This window comes from Herpailurus yagouaroundi, unplaced genomic scaffold (genome assembly GCF_014898765.1).
Source record: "Herpailurus yagouaroundi ecotype Mexico unplaced genomic scaffold, PumYag 196, whole genome shotgun sequence".
In the NCBI taxonomy this organism is placed as follows: Eukaryota; Metazoa; Chordata; class Mammalia; order Carnivora; family Felidae; genus Herpailurus; species Herpailurus yagouaroundi.
Window position 1 is genome coordinate 1,804,662 of NW_024412427.1, and position 14,003 is coordinate 1,818,664.

General features: G+C 44.0%; 1 protein-coding gene and 1 long non-coding RNA gene across 3 annotated transcripts; both read left to right on the forward strand.

The window, feature by feature from the left end:
- Positions 1-1,999: 1,999 nt before the first annotated feature.
- On the forward strand, positions 2,000-5,129 carry WFDC11 (WAP four-disulfide core domain 11). 2 transcript variants are annotated; one of them, XM_040446925.1, is made up of 3 exons: positions 2,000-2,526; positions 3,487-3,629; positions 4,133-4,245. In XM_040446925.1, the coding sequence occupies exons 1-3, from the start codon at positions 2,301-2,303 to the stop codon at positions 4,160-4,162; spliced, it is 399 nt and encodes a 132-aa protein (XP_040302859.1). In that variant the 5' UTR covers positions 2,000-2,300; the 3' UTR covers positions 4,163-4,245. The 2 variants fall into 2 exon arrangements, with proteins under 2 accessions (XP_040302859.1, XP_040302858.1); XM_040446924.1 differs by having other exon boundaries at positions 3,487-5,129.
- Positions 5,130-11,591: 6,462 nt separating this feature from the next.
- Positions 11,592-13,724, forward strand: LOC121012124 (uncharacterized). The gene is made up of 2 exons (XR_005781955.1): positions 11,592-12,011; positions 13,450-13,724. It is a non-coding gene; the product is annotated as an uncharacterized LOC121012124 (long non-coding RNA).
- The last annotated feature ends 279 nt before the right edge of the window (positions 13,725-14,003 follow it).

The window sequence follows — 14,003 nt, forward strand, 5'->3', positions numbered from 1 at the left end:
AGGTAGGGAAACTGAGGCTCTGAGAAGTTAGGTGGTAGGCCAATTTCAAAATTTCAATTAAGCTCAATGCGTTGGGGTCAGGTTTCAAGCCCAGGTCTCTCTGATTCCAATGCACATGTTTTGTTCTCTGTCTTATATGATATTGACAGTCTTCAGTGTGGTAACGAGTGGGAGGGAATTTCCCTTTTATGGTGAGACAAGATGAGCATCCTATTTGCAGAATAAACCAATTTTAATGGAGAAGAAAACTGGCAACAACTATGTAGGGTTCGTAATAGGCAGTACCCTTTACTCAGGACTTCTGGAGCTAGACATTTGTGCTCTGAAGCTAATACTGGATTTAACTGAATTTCAGTTGCAATATTCCTACTGACACTTTTTCCTAATGAAGAGAAATTTTCAGATATTACAAATTTTCAGATACCTGATGATCAATGAGGAAGTATGAATGCTATATGTAACTAGAATATTGGGAAAATATTCACAGAGAGTGTTATTGATAGTATGGTGAAAAGCTTGTCCTTTGTCTCATTTAAATTTATTTATAAAAGCTACTTTTTTTCCCTACCTCCCTGTGAGACCTTGGGTGTAGAACTTGACTTTTCTAGACTTTAGAATATACAAAAAGAGTCTGAGCCCATGCAATAGTCAAAATACTAAAATTGAATTGAGGGGCGCCTGGGGGGCGCAGTCGGTTAAGCATCCGACTTCAGCCAGGTCACGATCTCGCGGTCTGGGAGTTCGAGCCCCGCGTCAGGCTCTGGGCTGATGGCTCAGAGCCTGGAGCCTGTTTCCGATTCTGTGTCTCCCTCTCTCTCTGCCCCTCCCCCGTTCATGCTCTGTCTCTCTCTGTCCCAAAAATAAATAAAAACGTTGAGAAAAAAAAAAAGACTTTTAAAATTGAATTGAAATTGTGGCTTCCCCCACACCAAGAAACCTGCAACTGGGGAAGAGAGTGGACAGTTTCCTCTTCTCCTGCAGCTGGCTAAGTGCCATTTTGGAGGTGGGAGGAGAGAGAGGAGGAGAGGGGGTCAGGATGGTTCTTTCTGGCAGGGAGGATTGTACCTTTGTGCTTTGTGCTTTCTGGGCTTAGTATTGCTTAAAGTTTACTCTATTGTGGGTGGTTTCAAGGATTCTTTGAGTTTTCCCCCTACTCCAACTGATGCAAGTTTCTCACCTGTGGTTCTCTTGATATGGCGGAATCTACCTCCTTTCTGATACCTTTCCCAGGCCCTAGGCATCTGGCTACTCACTTTCTACTTCTTTATGCTGAGGTCCCCTGGCCTTCCCAGGCAGCCCGCCTGACATGAAGCTAGTGCAAACCTACACTGGCTTTCTTCCATATGTTGCCTTATCAAATGCCATAGCACAAGCTGTAGTCTCTTGCTTGTGGCCATAGGTCATTTCAGCCAGTGTCCTACCCTTTGTTTCTCTGGTGTGACTCAGACACCTGCTACTATGTCTCCACAAAACCTTGGGGGTGCATAAAAAGCTCTATGGGAGGTATTCTTAAAGCCTTTCTGGTGACTTGGAATTAAAAGAGCACAGCAGTTGGGGCACCTGGGTGACTCCCTCAGTTAAGTGTCTGACTCTTGGTTTCAGATCAGGTCATGATCTCATGGTTCTTGATTTTGAGCCCTGCATTGGGTTCTGTGCTGACAGTGCGAAGCCTGCTTAAGATTCTCTCCCTTTCCCTTTCTCTCTCTACCCCCTCATCTCTCTCTCTCTTTCTCTCAAGGTAAATAAACTTTAAAAAAGAAAATAAAAGAGCACAGCATTCTTTAAAAATGAGAGAGAAAAATGGCCAAAAAGTGGTTGGTGACTCTTAAAACTCTGACTTTTTTAAAGGTAGAAAATGACTAGGAATTTGACATATTTTTTTGCAGGTGATTTTTGAGCACATCTTCTTGAAAGTACAAGTTGATGTCTTGTGTGTATATATATATAATATATATATATATTATATATATATATCATATATATATAAAGTCAAGCCAGATAGCCTGATTTCAGCTTTATGTGCACATATAAAAGATAGAATAACATACACCAATATAGTGGGGTTACTAGAAATATTTCATTGTCTTCTTTGTATTTTTTTGTTTTAAGAATTTTGTAAGCTGGATCTAAATTATCTTCTAATCAAGGGAAGACAGCACATTTTTAAAAACACATTTTCAAAATAATTTTTTTTTCTGCAAAAGGAAGGCACGAAGTGTGAGATGGAGAGAAACCTTTTAGCAAAGCCAATGTTCAGCTTAGGTGTGTGCCTTTTGCCGAGTGGGTAGAGGCAAGGAGGAATGAGTAGACAAAGAGTAAGGAAATTCTACGAGCACGTCTTCTTGCTTCACAACTCTGTTTATACTTCTTGGTCTCCAGCAGCAACTGGAAAGGGGAAAAACATCCTGACAGTGTATATTCAGACACATACGGTCAGCATCATGAAGCTCTGGACGCCTCAACTCATGACATTCCTCTGTATGGTGCTACTGTCTGTGCTGGGAGTGATAAAAGAAAAACACAGCTGTAGGTGACTAGGCTGGGCTGGGGAGTCAAAGGGGTGGGGGGTACTGTGCTTGTTCCTGGATAAGTGAAGGGGTATTGTGTCTAGCACATCTGACTCAGGACTCAGGACCTTCCCTGGAACACCTAGTGGAGATTCAGAGACTTTCTTACACACAGAGTCCAAGAAGTGTCCAAGTTGAGGTCCTTTGATGCTTCCTCTCCAACCTTGAAAGTGGCAATGGGTACCTGTCACCTTTTATGTACATTTCATATGTTATAAGGATATAATATTTTCCCATGTCAGGCTACCATAATTTTTTGTACTTCCAGAAGCTCTGTGTCTTCACTTGTGTGTACTTTAATGAGTCCCATATGGGGATTTCTTAATATATACACTTAGTTTCAGTGGCAGGATCTTTCTGAATATGAAAAGTTAGAGAAGAGACATGAGATGTGGCCCTAGTGGGGCAAAGTTGGGGGCCATGTGACGAGAAAATGGAATCAGTCGAGGGTACCAAGAAAATTGAGTGAGAGAGAGAATTTGGTGAGAAGCTGTTCTTAAAGGTGGAGTCAGCAAGGAAGAGAAGAAAAAGAGAAAGAATCTGTTCCTTACTCTCCCTGGTCTGGCTTCCCACACTAGGAATTAAGTATGGTAATAAGGCTAGAGGCTACCTTGGGCCCCTCCTATTACAGAAATGTAGATTTTATAGGACGACACATGAACATGGGGAGTATGAGGAGTCCTGTCTCCAGGATGCTTGATGAGGGCCCAGAGGTCTGTGGGAGCAGAGAAGGCAGAGATCTGTGAAGACACAATGAGGAAGCTCAGCAGGGGGATTTTCTCATAAGGCAGATGGATAGTCAGGTGGGGCTTGGTGGGGCTTTGATTCTAGGAGGGGCTGTTAAGCTCATGAAGGACTTCTCTTCCCACCTTGGCTATGTAGCCCCTGTGAGCCTCTTCCCATCTCATCTCAATTACAGGGGCTGAAATGTTACTTGAGGAGTGCTGGGGACAGCCAAATGTCCTTGAATGCACCAAGAAGTGTTCTGGAACCTTTAAATGTATAAACAAAAATCACACATGCTGCTGGACCTATTGTGGAAACATCTGCTGGAAAAATAAAGTGAGTTGGGAGGTGTGTTTGGGCATGGATCTTCACTGATTCTCAGATGCTGTTATTCATAAACAGAAGACCGAAGCACCCTAAATTCTAGGCACAAAAATAGTGGAAGACAATGTACCCTAAACCTGGACAGCAGTTCACTGGCAAATAAACCAAGATACCAGGTTGGGGCATATTGTTCATTATATAATCAATGCCTATGTTGTTCTCATTATATTGCTCAATTGTTTGCTCTTTTCCTGATTTTTGTCCAAACTTCTAACCATTGCCTCTATAGTCAGACCTTTCTGTGAGCCCTTTTGGCTCAGCCTGGCCCCAAATCTCTATGTTTCTCTGTTCAATGAACCAAACCCACCTCCCCACCTCAGAAGTGGACTTTTTCTTGTTACAAAAAGTACTCCTGTCCCAGGGTCTGCCATAGATGGGTAATATTAAGCTTGGGAATGAATGCTTGTTCCTCAGAGTTCCCTAACCTCTGAGTGTATAACCTTTCTGTCTTACAGGAAATCTTTGAAAGACATCTAAAACCCTAATCTCCCAGCTGGACACCAGTCTGTTCTCACTGAGGGCTGGGCAGGAGCAAATCCTTGACAAATAAACTCATTTATCAACAGTGGCTTTTAGCTTTTTCAACTCCATTTCACTACTTTTTTTTTTAACTTTATTTTTTATTTTTTAAAATTTACATCCAAATTAGTTAGCATATAGTGAAGCAATGATTTCAGGAGTAGATTCCTTAATGCCCCTTACCCATTTAGCCCACCGCCCCAACAGATCTCAATGCCTGGCCTCCCTGGGCCCTCTCCATTGTCTGCAGCCAGGAAACTGTATCCCTTGTAAGTCATGGCTTGGGTGAAGCTACCCCCCATAGAATCTACATTCTGAGAACTCAGCAAAGTCTGAGACATCCCGCAGACCCTCTCACTCCCCAGGATTTGCAGGGTCCAGAGAAGAAGATGACCTGTCACTTTCCCCCCTCTCTCCTGTGCCTGTCACTGTGTCCAGGACCCCTGCCCCTTCCCAGAAAATACCACTTGCGCTATTTCCCTTCCGCTGCCACCATCCCGGTCCCTCTGATGAGAACTTCGACTTGACTGTGTACACCCCAAAACTTATTTTCCCAGGGCCCTTTCTTTCTGTACCCATTCCCATCAATATTACTGGATGTTTACAGGTCACAGAAGTACAGAAATCCAAGAATAGTTGTTTGGTTTCCCCAAGTGATTCTCAGCCCTGATGTACCTTTCACTACTGAGTGTACTGTTTAGTGTCTGGGTACTTGGGATGGAGAGTCAAAAGACATAGTTTCCCCCTCCACTCCCATCAGTGTTCCTGGTGCTACGTAAAGGGGCCAGAGGGCTATCGTTTGGGAAGACCCAGAATCTTCATAGTGCTGTGGTCAGAGTGATGAGGGACCATAAGGCAGGCTGAGGGCCAAGCACAAGCTAGCATTACCCCCCACCCCCAGGTGGGATATGAGATATTCCTCAGACACTCCTAACTGCACAAGTACAAAGGAAAGGACAGAAAACAAATGACTGATAGAGATCACAGTCATACAGGACATGGGTCTCCATCAGTTTACAAATATCTTAGTAAACTAAAATTTAAATAAATTTAAAAAATTTAGCAAATTTATCAATAGCCTAGTCTCTAGAAACCTATAGACTCAGTTTCCTGGAGTCCCTAATATCACCCTCCCCTCCATAGTGATGTGGGGAAGGATTAAAGGCAAGAAGGAAATGGCAGGTAAAATTAAATTTCTTTATAACCTGCAGCCCATCGACAAGTACTTGAGGCAAATATAGAGTAGTACATTTCTCCAGGAACATTTGTCCTAGAAGGCCCTACCACCTTAATGCTTTGCTAGAGGGAAAAACAACCTTAGCTTGACAATAGCTAGGCCTCCAGTAATCTGTGAGTCTTTAGCTTATGAAAGTCTCTTTGCAAACTTCCCTTTTGACTTTACCTCCCCCAAGTCCATGGTTCTACACAACCCCAGTGAAGCTCTTCCTGCCCACTGGTCCTGTTCCCGTGCTTTAATAAAATCACCTTTTTGCATCAAAGACATCTTCAAGAATTCTTTCTTGGCTGTCGGCTCCAGACCCCACGAACCCCACCATCACCCCAAAACCTCATCAAGAGCAGAATGTGCTGAAAGGCTCCAATTCCCAGGTCTCCCTCAGAAGGGACACAGCCCCTCCTGGCTCCCTTCCCTCCCCACCCCCTTAGTCCATCACCTATTCTGCATCCTGTTCAGTTTACGGTGCCCTCCCTGGGCCTGTAGCAGCAGCACAGAGAGGAGAAGGATGGGCAGCAGAGCCTGGGTTGGCATGACTCTGGCCAGAAAGGAGAGCTCTCAGTCTGCCACAGGCTTCTCTGGAGAGCTGGGTGGTTATCCTGGGCCCTTCCTGCTTCCACTGGCCGCTCAAGGGGCCTTTTCCCCCATCCCCTATGCCTGTACCTGACCATGGCCTGTTCTCTGGGACTTGGGCTTCTGCAGACAAGTCCTCCTCTCACGTGACTAAACCCCTCCCTTGCAAACAATTATTTTCTACTTTAATTATAGTGCCTTAGAGCTCAGAGTTATCCAAAGCACAAAGACTCAGGGGCTCAGGGCTGGGCTTTGTTTTGACCCTTAGGGATAAGAAGGACTTGGAACTGGAACTGGATTGAGTGAGGGTGGTTATTCCTTCATGACAAAAGAGGTAGAGAAGAACAAAAGGTTAGGGACCCTCAAAGGAAGGATCAGGGAAGGAAAGCATTTTCCTCTTGGATATCCAGGATATTACAGGGGAGGAAAGCAATTTTTCCTCTACCCTTCTGGGTTCTGGTTTGAAACCCCCCTGCAGTAAAAGACAGATTAGCAGGAGAAAAACAAACTGAATTTTCCTAACGTGTATATACCTCCAATATACGTGGGAGAGACCAGGAAAACTGAGTAACTTCCCCAAGTGGCTCAAATGATCTCCTCAAAACCTGCTTCAGCTGAAGACAAAAGATGTGGAAAGGAAGGGGAAGACCAGTTATGGGAAGTCACCAGGAAAGGCACTAAGAACAAAGGTATGGTTGTTATGCAGATTTCTGCTACAGGCTCCATTGACAAAGGATTTCTAGGGGTTGAAAGTCACCCTTCTTTTCCACTTAACAGAGAGGAAGACACGTCTACAAATGGAGACTTTCCTCATACGTGTAAATGTTTCTTATGAGGGGGAGCAAACTTTGCCAACCCAAGATCTGCCTCTATGGCATATTGATTATTTTACGCTGGTTATTTTTAAGAAATAGCAGACACAGGTGAAACTCTGAAAACTGAATAGAAGTTACCATTTTGTAAGAGATTGCTTAATGTAATCCCGGGCCATTGAGAGATGGAAGGGAGAGAAGATGTGTTGCTCCAGGTGAAGTGTTGCTTCAATTTGGAGTTTTGACTTTCTTATTTCCAGACACCTTCTATTTCCCTCCCTTTGAACATCTCAAGGAATTTTGTTCAGTTCATCTGGAGTATTCCAAAAAAGGAAATAACTTTAAGGGAGACAGTTCCTTGACAGTCCGAATATCAGAACTGTATACTTTTTGTCTCCTCCTTCTCTTTCTACTTGAGTGCCCATGTAGTAGGAGAGTAGAGCCAAAGAATGCATGCCCAGCTGTAGATAGTACATCCTAATCATCCTGTAAGTAGTTGCTTTTCCTCTGAAGGGGCTCCACAATTCCTCAGCCTCTGCCCCAGCTTGTCTGGTCTCCAGGGCCATACACAGCAGCACCGGGGACTTCACTTCACCATCATGGAGGCACTTCAATTCCTCCCGGAGTAGGAGCCCATTTCCTAGATCCCTCCTCTCCCTTTTTCTTGAGGACCTCATTTTGGTAACATACACTCCACTGGAGCTTCCTGAGAGAGCGTGTGAGAAAGAAGTAAAATAGAGACTTTTAAGCCTCCATTCTACATTACCATATACTTCGGTTGGTATTTCAGTTCAGATTAGTTTTGAGCACATGATGACTACAACAACAAAGAAAATAGTGGCTTAAATAAGATAGGTCAATATTTGTTCACATGGAATATTCAGGATTTAGGTGTCCCAAACAAGTGTGGAGACACCACAAAACGATGGAAGATCCAGGCTGCTTTGCCTCTTTGCTCCATTGTCCTTGGCATGAAGTTTCCATTTCCAAGCTCACCTCATGACCTACCAGGACTAAACAAGATATGAAATATCACCCTCAGCCAAGAATAAAACTCAGACAGTTAATTCAAATGTTAAATCAAAGTAAGAAAATTCAAACCATAGCCAAACTAGATGGAAATGGAATATAGTATTACTCAAAACTGGATGAGGAAAGACTCTGTGGACTTAATAATAAATATGGTGTTGTGGTGCAGCATTTAAAAATTTTTTAACGTTTATTTATCTTTGAGAAAGAGAGAGAGAAACAGAGTGCAAGCAGGGGTGGGGTAGAGAAGGGGGGAGGCACAGAATCCGAAGCAGGCTCTAGGCTCTGAGCTGTCAGCACAGAGCCTGACACGGGGCTCAAACCCACAAATCATGAGATTGTGACCTGAGCTGAAGTTGGAGGCTTAACTGACGAGCCACCCAAGCACCCCCATGGTGCACCATTTAAAAAAAAATATTAATCTAGATCCTGTTTTTTCTACTTTGCAATTCCTTATTTTTCAATCAAGGCCTTTGACCATGAAACTAGAACATGAAGCTGAGGTTTATTTCCCCAGGGAGAAGGGATCACAAAATAAACCAGTGAGGATAGTCATGTTCATGGATGTGAGGTCACAAATAGTTTTGAAAGCCATTACTGGTCATTGAGAGAGAAAAGTTGTTTCTCTATGTTTGTCTTGCGTTTGAAATAACAAAGGCTCAGCTTTGGCCATCATGAGTGTGGAGTCATTCCATAACCTCAGAATTCGGGAAAAAGCTAAATAATGTAAGAATAGATCTTGTCCACTGGGATGGTATAAGCACTTGGAGAGAAAGGTGGACACCAGAAGACTGGGTTAGGATAGAAACAGAAACATCCAGATAGGTTAGAAATCCCAACACAAAAACAGGTCCACCAGGTAAACAGGGTATTTGAATAGGAATATTTGTTTCCTATGGCTGCTGTAACAAGTCACCACAAATTTAGGAGCTTAAACCACGCAAATTATTACCTTACAGCTCTGTAGGTCGCAAGTGCCACACAGGTCTCTTCTGATTGCAATCAAAGTGTCAGCAGGGCTGCGCTCCTTTTGCATTTCCTCTCTAGATGGAAGGACCCATGTCTGTGTTCATTTATTTATTTAATTTTTAAAAATGTTTATTTTTGAGACAGAGAGAGAGAGAGAGAGAGAGAGAGAGAGAGAGAGAGAGCATGAGCGGGGGAGGGGCAGAGAGAGAGGGAGACACAGAATCCGAGGCAGGCTCCAGGCTTGGAGCCGTCAGCACAGAGCCCCACAAGGGGCTCGAACTCGTTAACCGTGAGATCATGACCTGAGCTGAAGTTGGACGCTTAACCGACTGAGCCACCCAGGCATCCCCTGTGTTCATTTAGATCGTGGGCAGAATTCAGGTCCTTGATGTTATGAGCCTGAGGTCTCCGTTCCCTTGTCTGCTGTCAGCTGAGGGCTGTTTTCAGCTTCTAGAGGCCACTCACATTCCTTGGCATGGGCTGTGTTCCTCTCTCTGCAGAGCCAACAAAGGCCAACTGGGTCCTCATGCTTCAGGTCTCACCTTCTTCTGCAGGCCTCTGACTCACTGCAGTCAGGAAACATGCCTGCTTTCAAGGACTCATGGTTATACCCGTCCCATCTGCCTCCCATCTCAAGGTCCCTGCTCTTCACCGTGCCAGGTCAGGTTGTCCCAGTTTCCAGGGACTAAGACATGAGCATCTTTAGATGGGCCTTTATCCTGTTTACCTCTGCTTGCACTTAAAACCTCACTAAAATGATGAAGAAGAAAAAACCCCCCACCTTAAGAGGTGAGGAAATGGTAAATGAGCATTTTCAAGGAATTAAAAGCTGGAAAGCAATGGCTAACTAGTAAGTATCTTACTTCATTAGAAAACATAAACCGTCCCTCCCCATATGTTCATCTGTTTTGTTTCTTCAATTTCACATATAAGAGAAATCATATGGTATTTGTCCCTCTCTGATTGACATATTTTGGTTAGCATAATACATTCTAGTTTCATCTACATTGTTGCAAGATTTTATTCTTTTTGGTGGCTGAGTAATTATCTATTTATCTATCTATCTATCTATCATCTGTCCCCCACATCTGCTTTATCCATTCATCAGGAGAGCACTGGTGATGAGCACTGGGTGTTTTATATAAGTGATGAATCACTAAAATCTACTCCTGAAACCGAAACCAAAACCAAAACCAAAACCAAAACCAAAACCAAAACCAAAACCAAAACCAAAACCAAAACCAAAACCAAAACCCAACACCAGGGGCGCCTGGGTGGCGCAGTCGGTTAAGCGTCCGACTTCAGCCAGGTCACGATCTCGCGGTCGTGAGTTCGAGCCCCGCGTCGGGCTCTGGGCGGATGGCTCAGAGCCTGGAGCCTGTTTCCGATTCTGTGTCTCCCTCTCTCTCTGCCCCTCCCCCATTCATGCTCTGTCTCTCTCTGTCCCAAAAATAAATAAACGTTGAAAAAAAATTAAAAAAAAAGATTATAAAAAAAAAATAAAAATCTGGATAGATATGATGCAGGTAAAGTCGAACTGTGACTTTTAACCTCTCCAATGTGTCCACACTTAGACTGTTTTTTTCCCAACAGTGTGATGGAACATCTCTGTTACACGTCCGGACTTCCACAAAGCTTGTCATTTGTGGGTGATTGTCTAAATAAGGGTTCTCCCCTGGCTCCTGGACTGTGGCCAAGAGGGGAGAGTGCCAGTTCACAGGCCACTTCAGGGTGTCATGCCAAGACCGAGGTCTCTATGCCTATGACCCAACCTATGGGTGAGACTCCTTCACCTCCCTTCATGTACGGAGCTTGATCCCACAGCTTCCACAGAGGTACTTCTGTCTGTGGGTGGATGCCAAATTGTTGTAGGGGGACGATTCAAGCAGGCGTGTCTTATTCAGCCATCTTGCTGATGTTACTCCCTAAAAATACCTTAATGGAATTGAGGGATACAAAGTTAGTGTATCTCCAAAAGTTGTAAATTAAGTATGCTTTAAAAATGAAATGTGCTGTTATCATTTAGGAGCTAATTCTTGAGAAACACAGAAAACATAGGGGAAATTCAGGCTTAGAAAAAATTGTTCCACTTCAAAGTTTGTGATCAATTTTTAAAAGTCTCTGGTGATCTTTGGGGCGCCTGGGTGGCTCAGTCGGTTGGGTGTTCGACTTCGGCTCAGGTCATGATCTCGCGGCTTGTGGGTTTGGGCCCTGCCTTGGGCTCTGTGCTGACAGCTCCGAGCCTGGAGCCTGCTTCAGATTCTGTGTCTTCCTCTCTCTCTCTGCCCCTCCCCATCTCTCACTGTCTCTCAAAAATAAGCATTAAAAAAAACTGTTTTTAAAAGTCACTAGTGATTTTTAAACTTTACTTTCCTTACATTTGATATTCTTTAATGGCTCTTAAAATACAGCAAAATACTTTTACAATAAATACCTGTTTTTTTTTTAATTGACACATCAATTCTAAAGTTACCTTTCATGAAAGGCAAATGACCCTATTATCTGACTAGCTAATGGATAGCTTATCGTATCTTATTATTTTTGTTGTACTTTTCTGTGTTTTTCAAATTTCTAAAATAAGAAATGATAAACTTATGAAGAATTCATTTCTTTTTTTTATTTTTTTATTTAAAAAAATTTTTTTAAACGTTTATTTATTTTTGAGACAGAGAGAGACAGAGCATGAACAGGGGAGGGGCAGAGAGAGAGGGAGACACAGAATCTGAAACAGGCTCCAGGCTCTGAGCTGTCAGCACAGAGCCCGACGTGGGGCTCGAACTCATGGACTGTGAGATCATGACCTGAGCTGAAGTCAGACACTTAACCGACCAAGCCACCTAGGCGCCCCATGAAGAATTCATTTCTGCAATGAGAGGAGTAGAAAGCATAAGGAGAAGGCAAGTAGCTCAGGAGACACCCGTGCCCAGCCAAGGAGTGGTGCGTGGAGGAGAGGAGGCAGAACCAGAGGGGGCAGTGAGAGACCAGTCACGTGTTTTCCACACCCCAAAGCCCTTCGCTACCCCCAGCAGGACCTGGTGAAATCCTGGGTCTCCTGCCAGGCTCACACTCAGACATCCCGAGTTCACATCATGAAGGGGTTGTTTCTCCAGCTGCTGATACTCTACGGCCTGGTGATCTCGCCAGTGGCAGGAAGTCTTAAAGACAAAACTAAGACTACAGCCAAGCCTCCAAAATACAGTAGGTATTCTGGTTGAGCTTCAAAATGAAGAAGAGGTTGAAAGCAGAAGAAACAGGGACTGACTGACATATATGAAAGCATTGGTTCCTTCTTTAAGCCAGGATGCTGAGAAAAGTTGAATGTGCACTTCTCAAGTTTGAGGGTCTCTACTGTTTCATGTAATGATGTTTTTATGTGTGATGCGGGGACTGTGGTGGCTACATGGTGTTTTGTTGAGGAGGACCTTAGCGGTGGAAAGCTCCACAGGGTACAAAGCATGTATGGAGGGTGCCAAGATTGAGCCACCACGAGTTCGTGTCCTCCAGTCGGGAGTTCCAAGGGTGAGTACCACATTGGGAAAAGGGTACTAAGTATTTCTTGAAATATGCCTGTTGCTTGGGGAATTGGATATTTTGGAACATTGGGCATGGGGAGGAGAAATAAAATGTGTGCTGGATTAAGAGAAGTTTGGAATCCTTGGGTAAAAGAATTGAAATCAGCACAATTGAGGAGAGAGTTGTGGTTTCATATCTGGTAGCAAAAGTTTCTGAGGAACAGCTAGGTTTGGAGGGCTGTCTCACCCAAACACAAAAAGTACAAGACAGTTCTTTTTTCTCTGTAATCCATTCTCCCAACCCTGTAAAATGAGAGCAGGTGGCAAGAGGATCTCTTGGGTCTCTTTGTTCTGAGAATTGTGTTTCAGGACTCAGGTCCTGTGATGTTAAATTCCACGGAGGTGAGTTCACAATTGCTGGGTTTGTTAGGGGGTGGGAGATGGATTTTGACTCTAGGAATGGAAAAGGCTACCAGATCGCTGTACAGGTAGAAGAGGAAGAGAAACCAATGGAATGGGTCCTGGGGCCTTACAGGGGCTGATAACAGTGAGAAAAAGTCTTCTTCTTGGAGTCATTGCTAATGTGTTCCTTCTCAGTTAAACCAACACTGAAACTATCAATATACATGGAAGTTCCCACCTACTCTAGTTGCCAAAGAAATTGTGAATATTACTCAGAGTGTGGTTTCCGCTATGAATGCTGCTATTCCGGTTATGGAAAAATCTACATGAAAATTCCAAACACTGATAGGATCTAACAAACACCCCTCTCTCGCCATTCAGTTGTCAAAAACTATGCACCCCCTAACTGAAGGGATGGACAGAAGGAGAATATGCCTCCCTCGTCCTGTTAACCAGTCCACCTGGGGACCCCCACTTTTTTATCACACCCCAAGCCCCAGTTCTTTACTTGCAGACTTACCTAATTTAGCCAAACCTCAGAAGGTCTGACATTTATGTGTCTTTGCTCACTGGACTTAAAACATCGGAGAGAAGCCTTGTGTGAGCATCTCCTAAGTCACAGAAAATATTCTTGCCCCCAGGGTTTGGGAAGATGTTACACTTAAAGAATGTATTTCGCCAGACTGTGTGACCACTGACTACCCTCCCCTTCTCTCTTCCAGAGATCAGCACTGAGAACTATGCACCCAACCCTTGGCCGGAAGTTACTATATATCCCATAACCATCCCTGAAAGCCAGGAACAGACACCAGAGGGCCATCAGAATAATACTGCCTGATGTCCAGTGGGACCTTCTTCTCGTTGCAACTGGAAAGCAGGGAGAGGGTGGAGGAGGGTGGGTCCCAGGAGAATGTCTCTCCTACTTGACAGCACTCTTCTCTGAACCATTATATCATCAGCCTCAATTCCTTGACAAATAAACTATGGCAGTAACCCAGAACCTCTGTCTCTTGCTCTTTCGTCCAAGGACAATTCACTACCTCCACCTTTAACCTAAGTCCCCAATCCCTGCCTCCCAGTGCATTTCCCACCTTCACAACTTTCAGAAGCTTGTTCTCCTTAGCCAAGACGACTGAACTCTCTTAGTTCATTGATTAACATCCCTGCGGAAAACTGCTTATGTGTGGGATGTTCTTTTGGCTATAGGAAACACTGTCTCTCTGGGTTCCCCATACCTTGGTGCAGCCTTTCTTTCCTTATTTCAGGCCAGTGCTTC

Bases quoted from the DNA above. Each gene is read 5' to 3' on its own strand.
- WFDC11 (XM_040446924.1), top strand. From the start codon at position 2,301: ATGAGTAGACAAAGAGTAAGGAAATTCTACGAGCACGTCTTCTTGCTT. The intron at 2,527-3,486 runs GTAGGTGACTAG...TCTCAATTACAG, and splicing joins GATAAAAGAAAAACACAGCT to GGGCTGAAATGTTACTTGAG.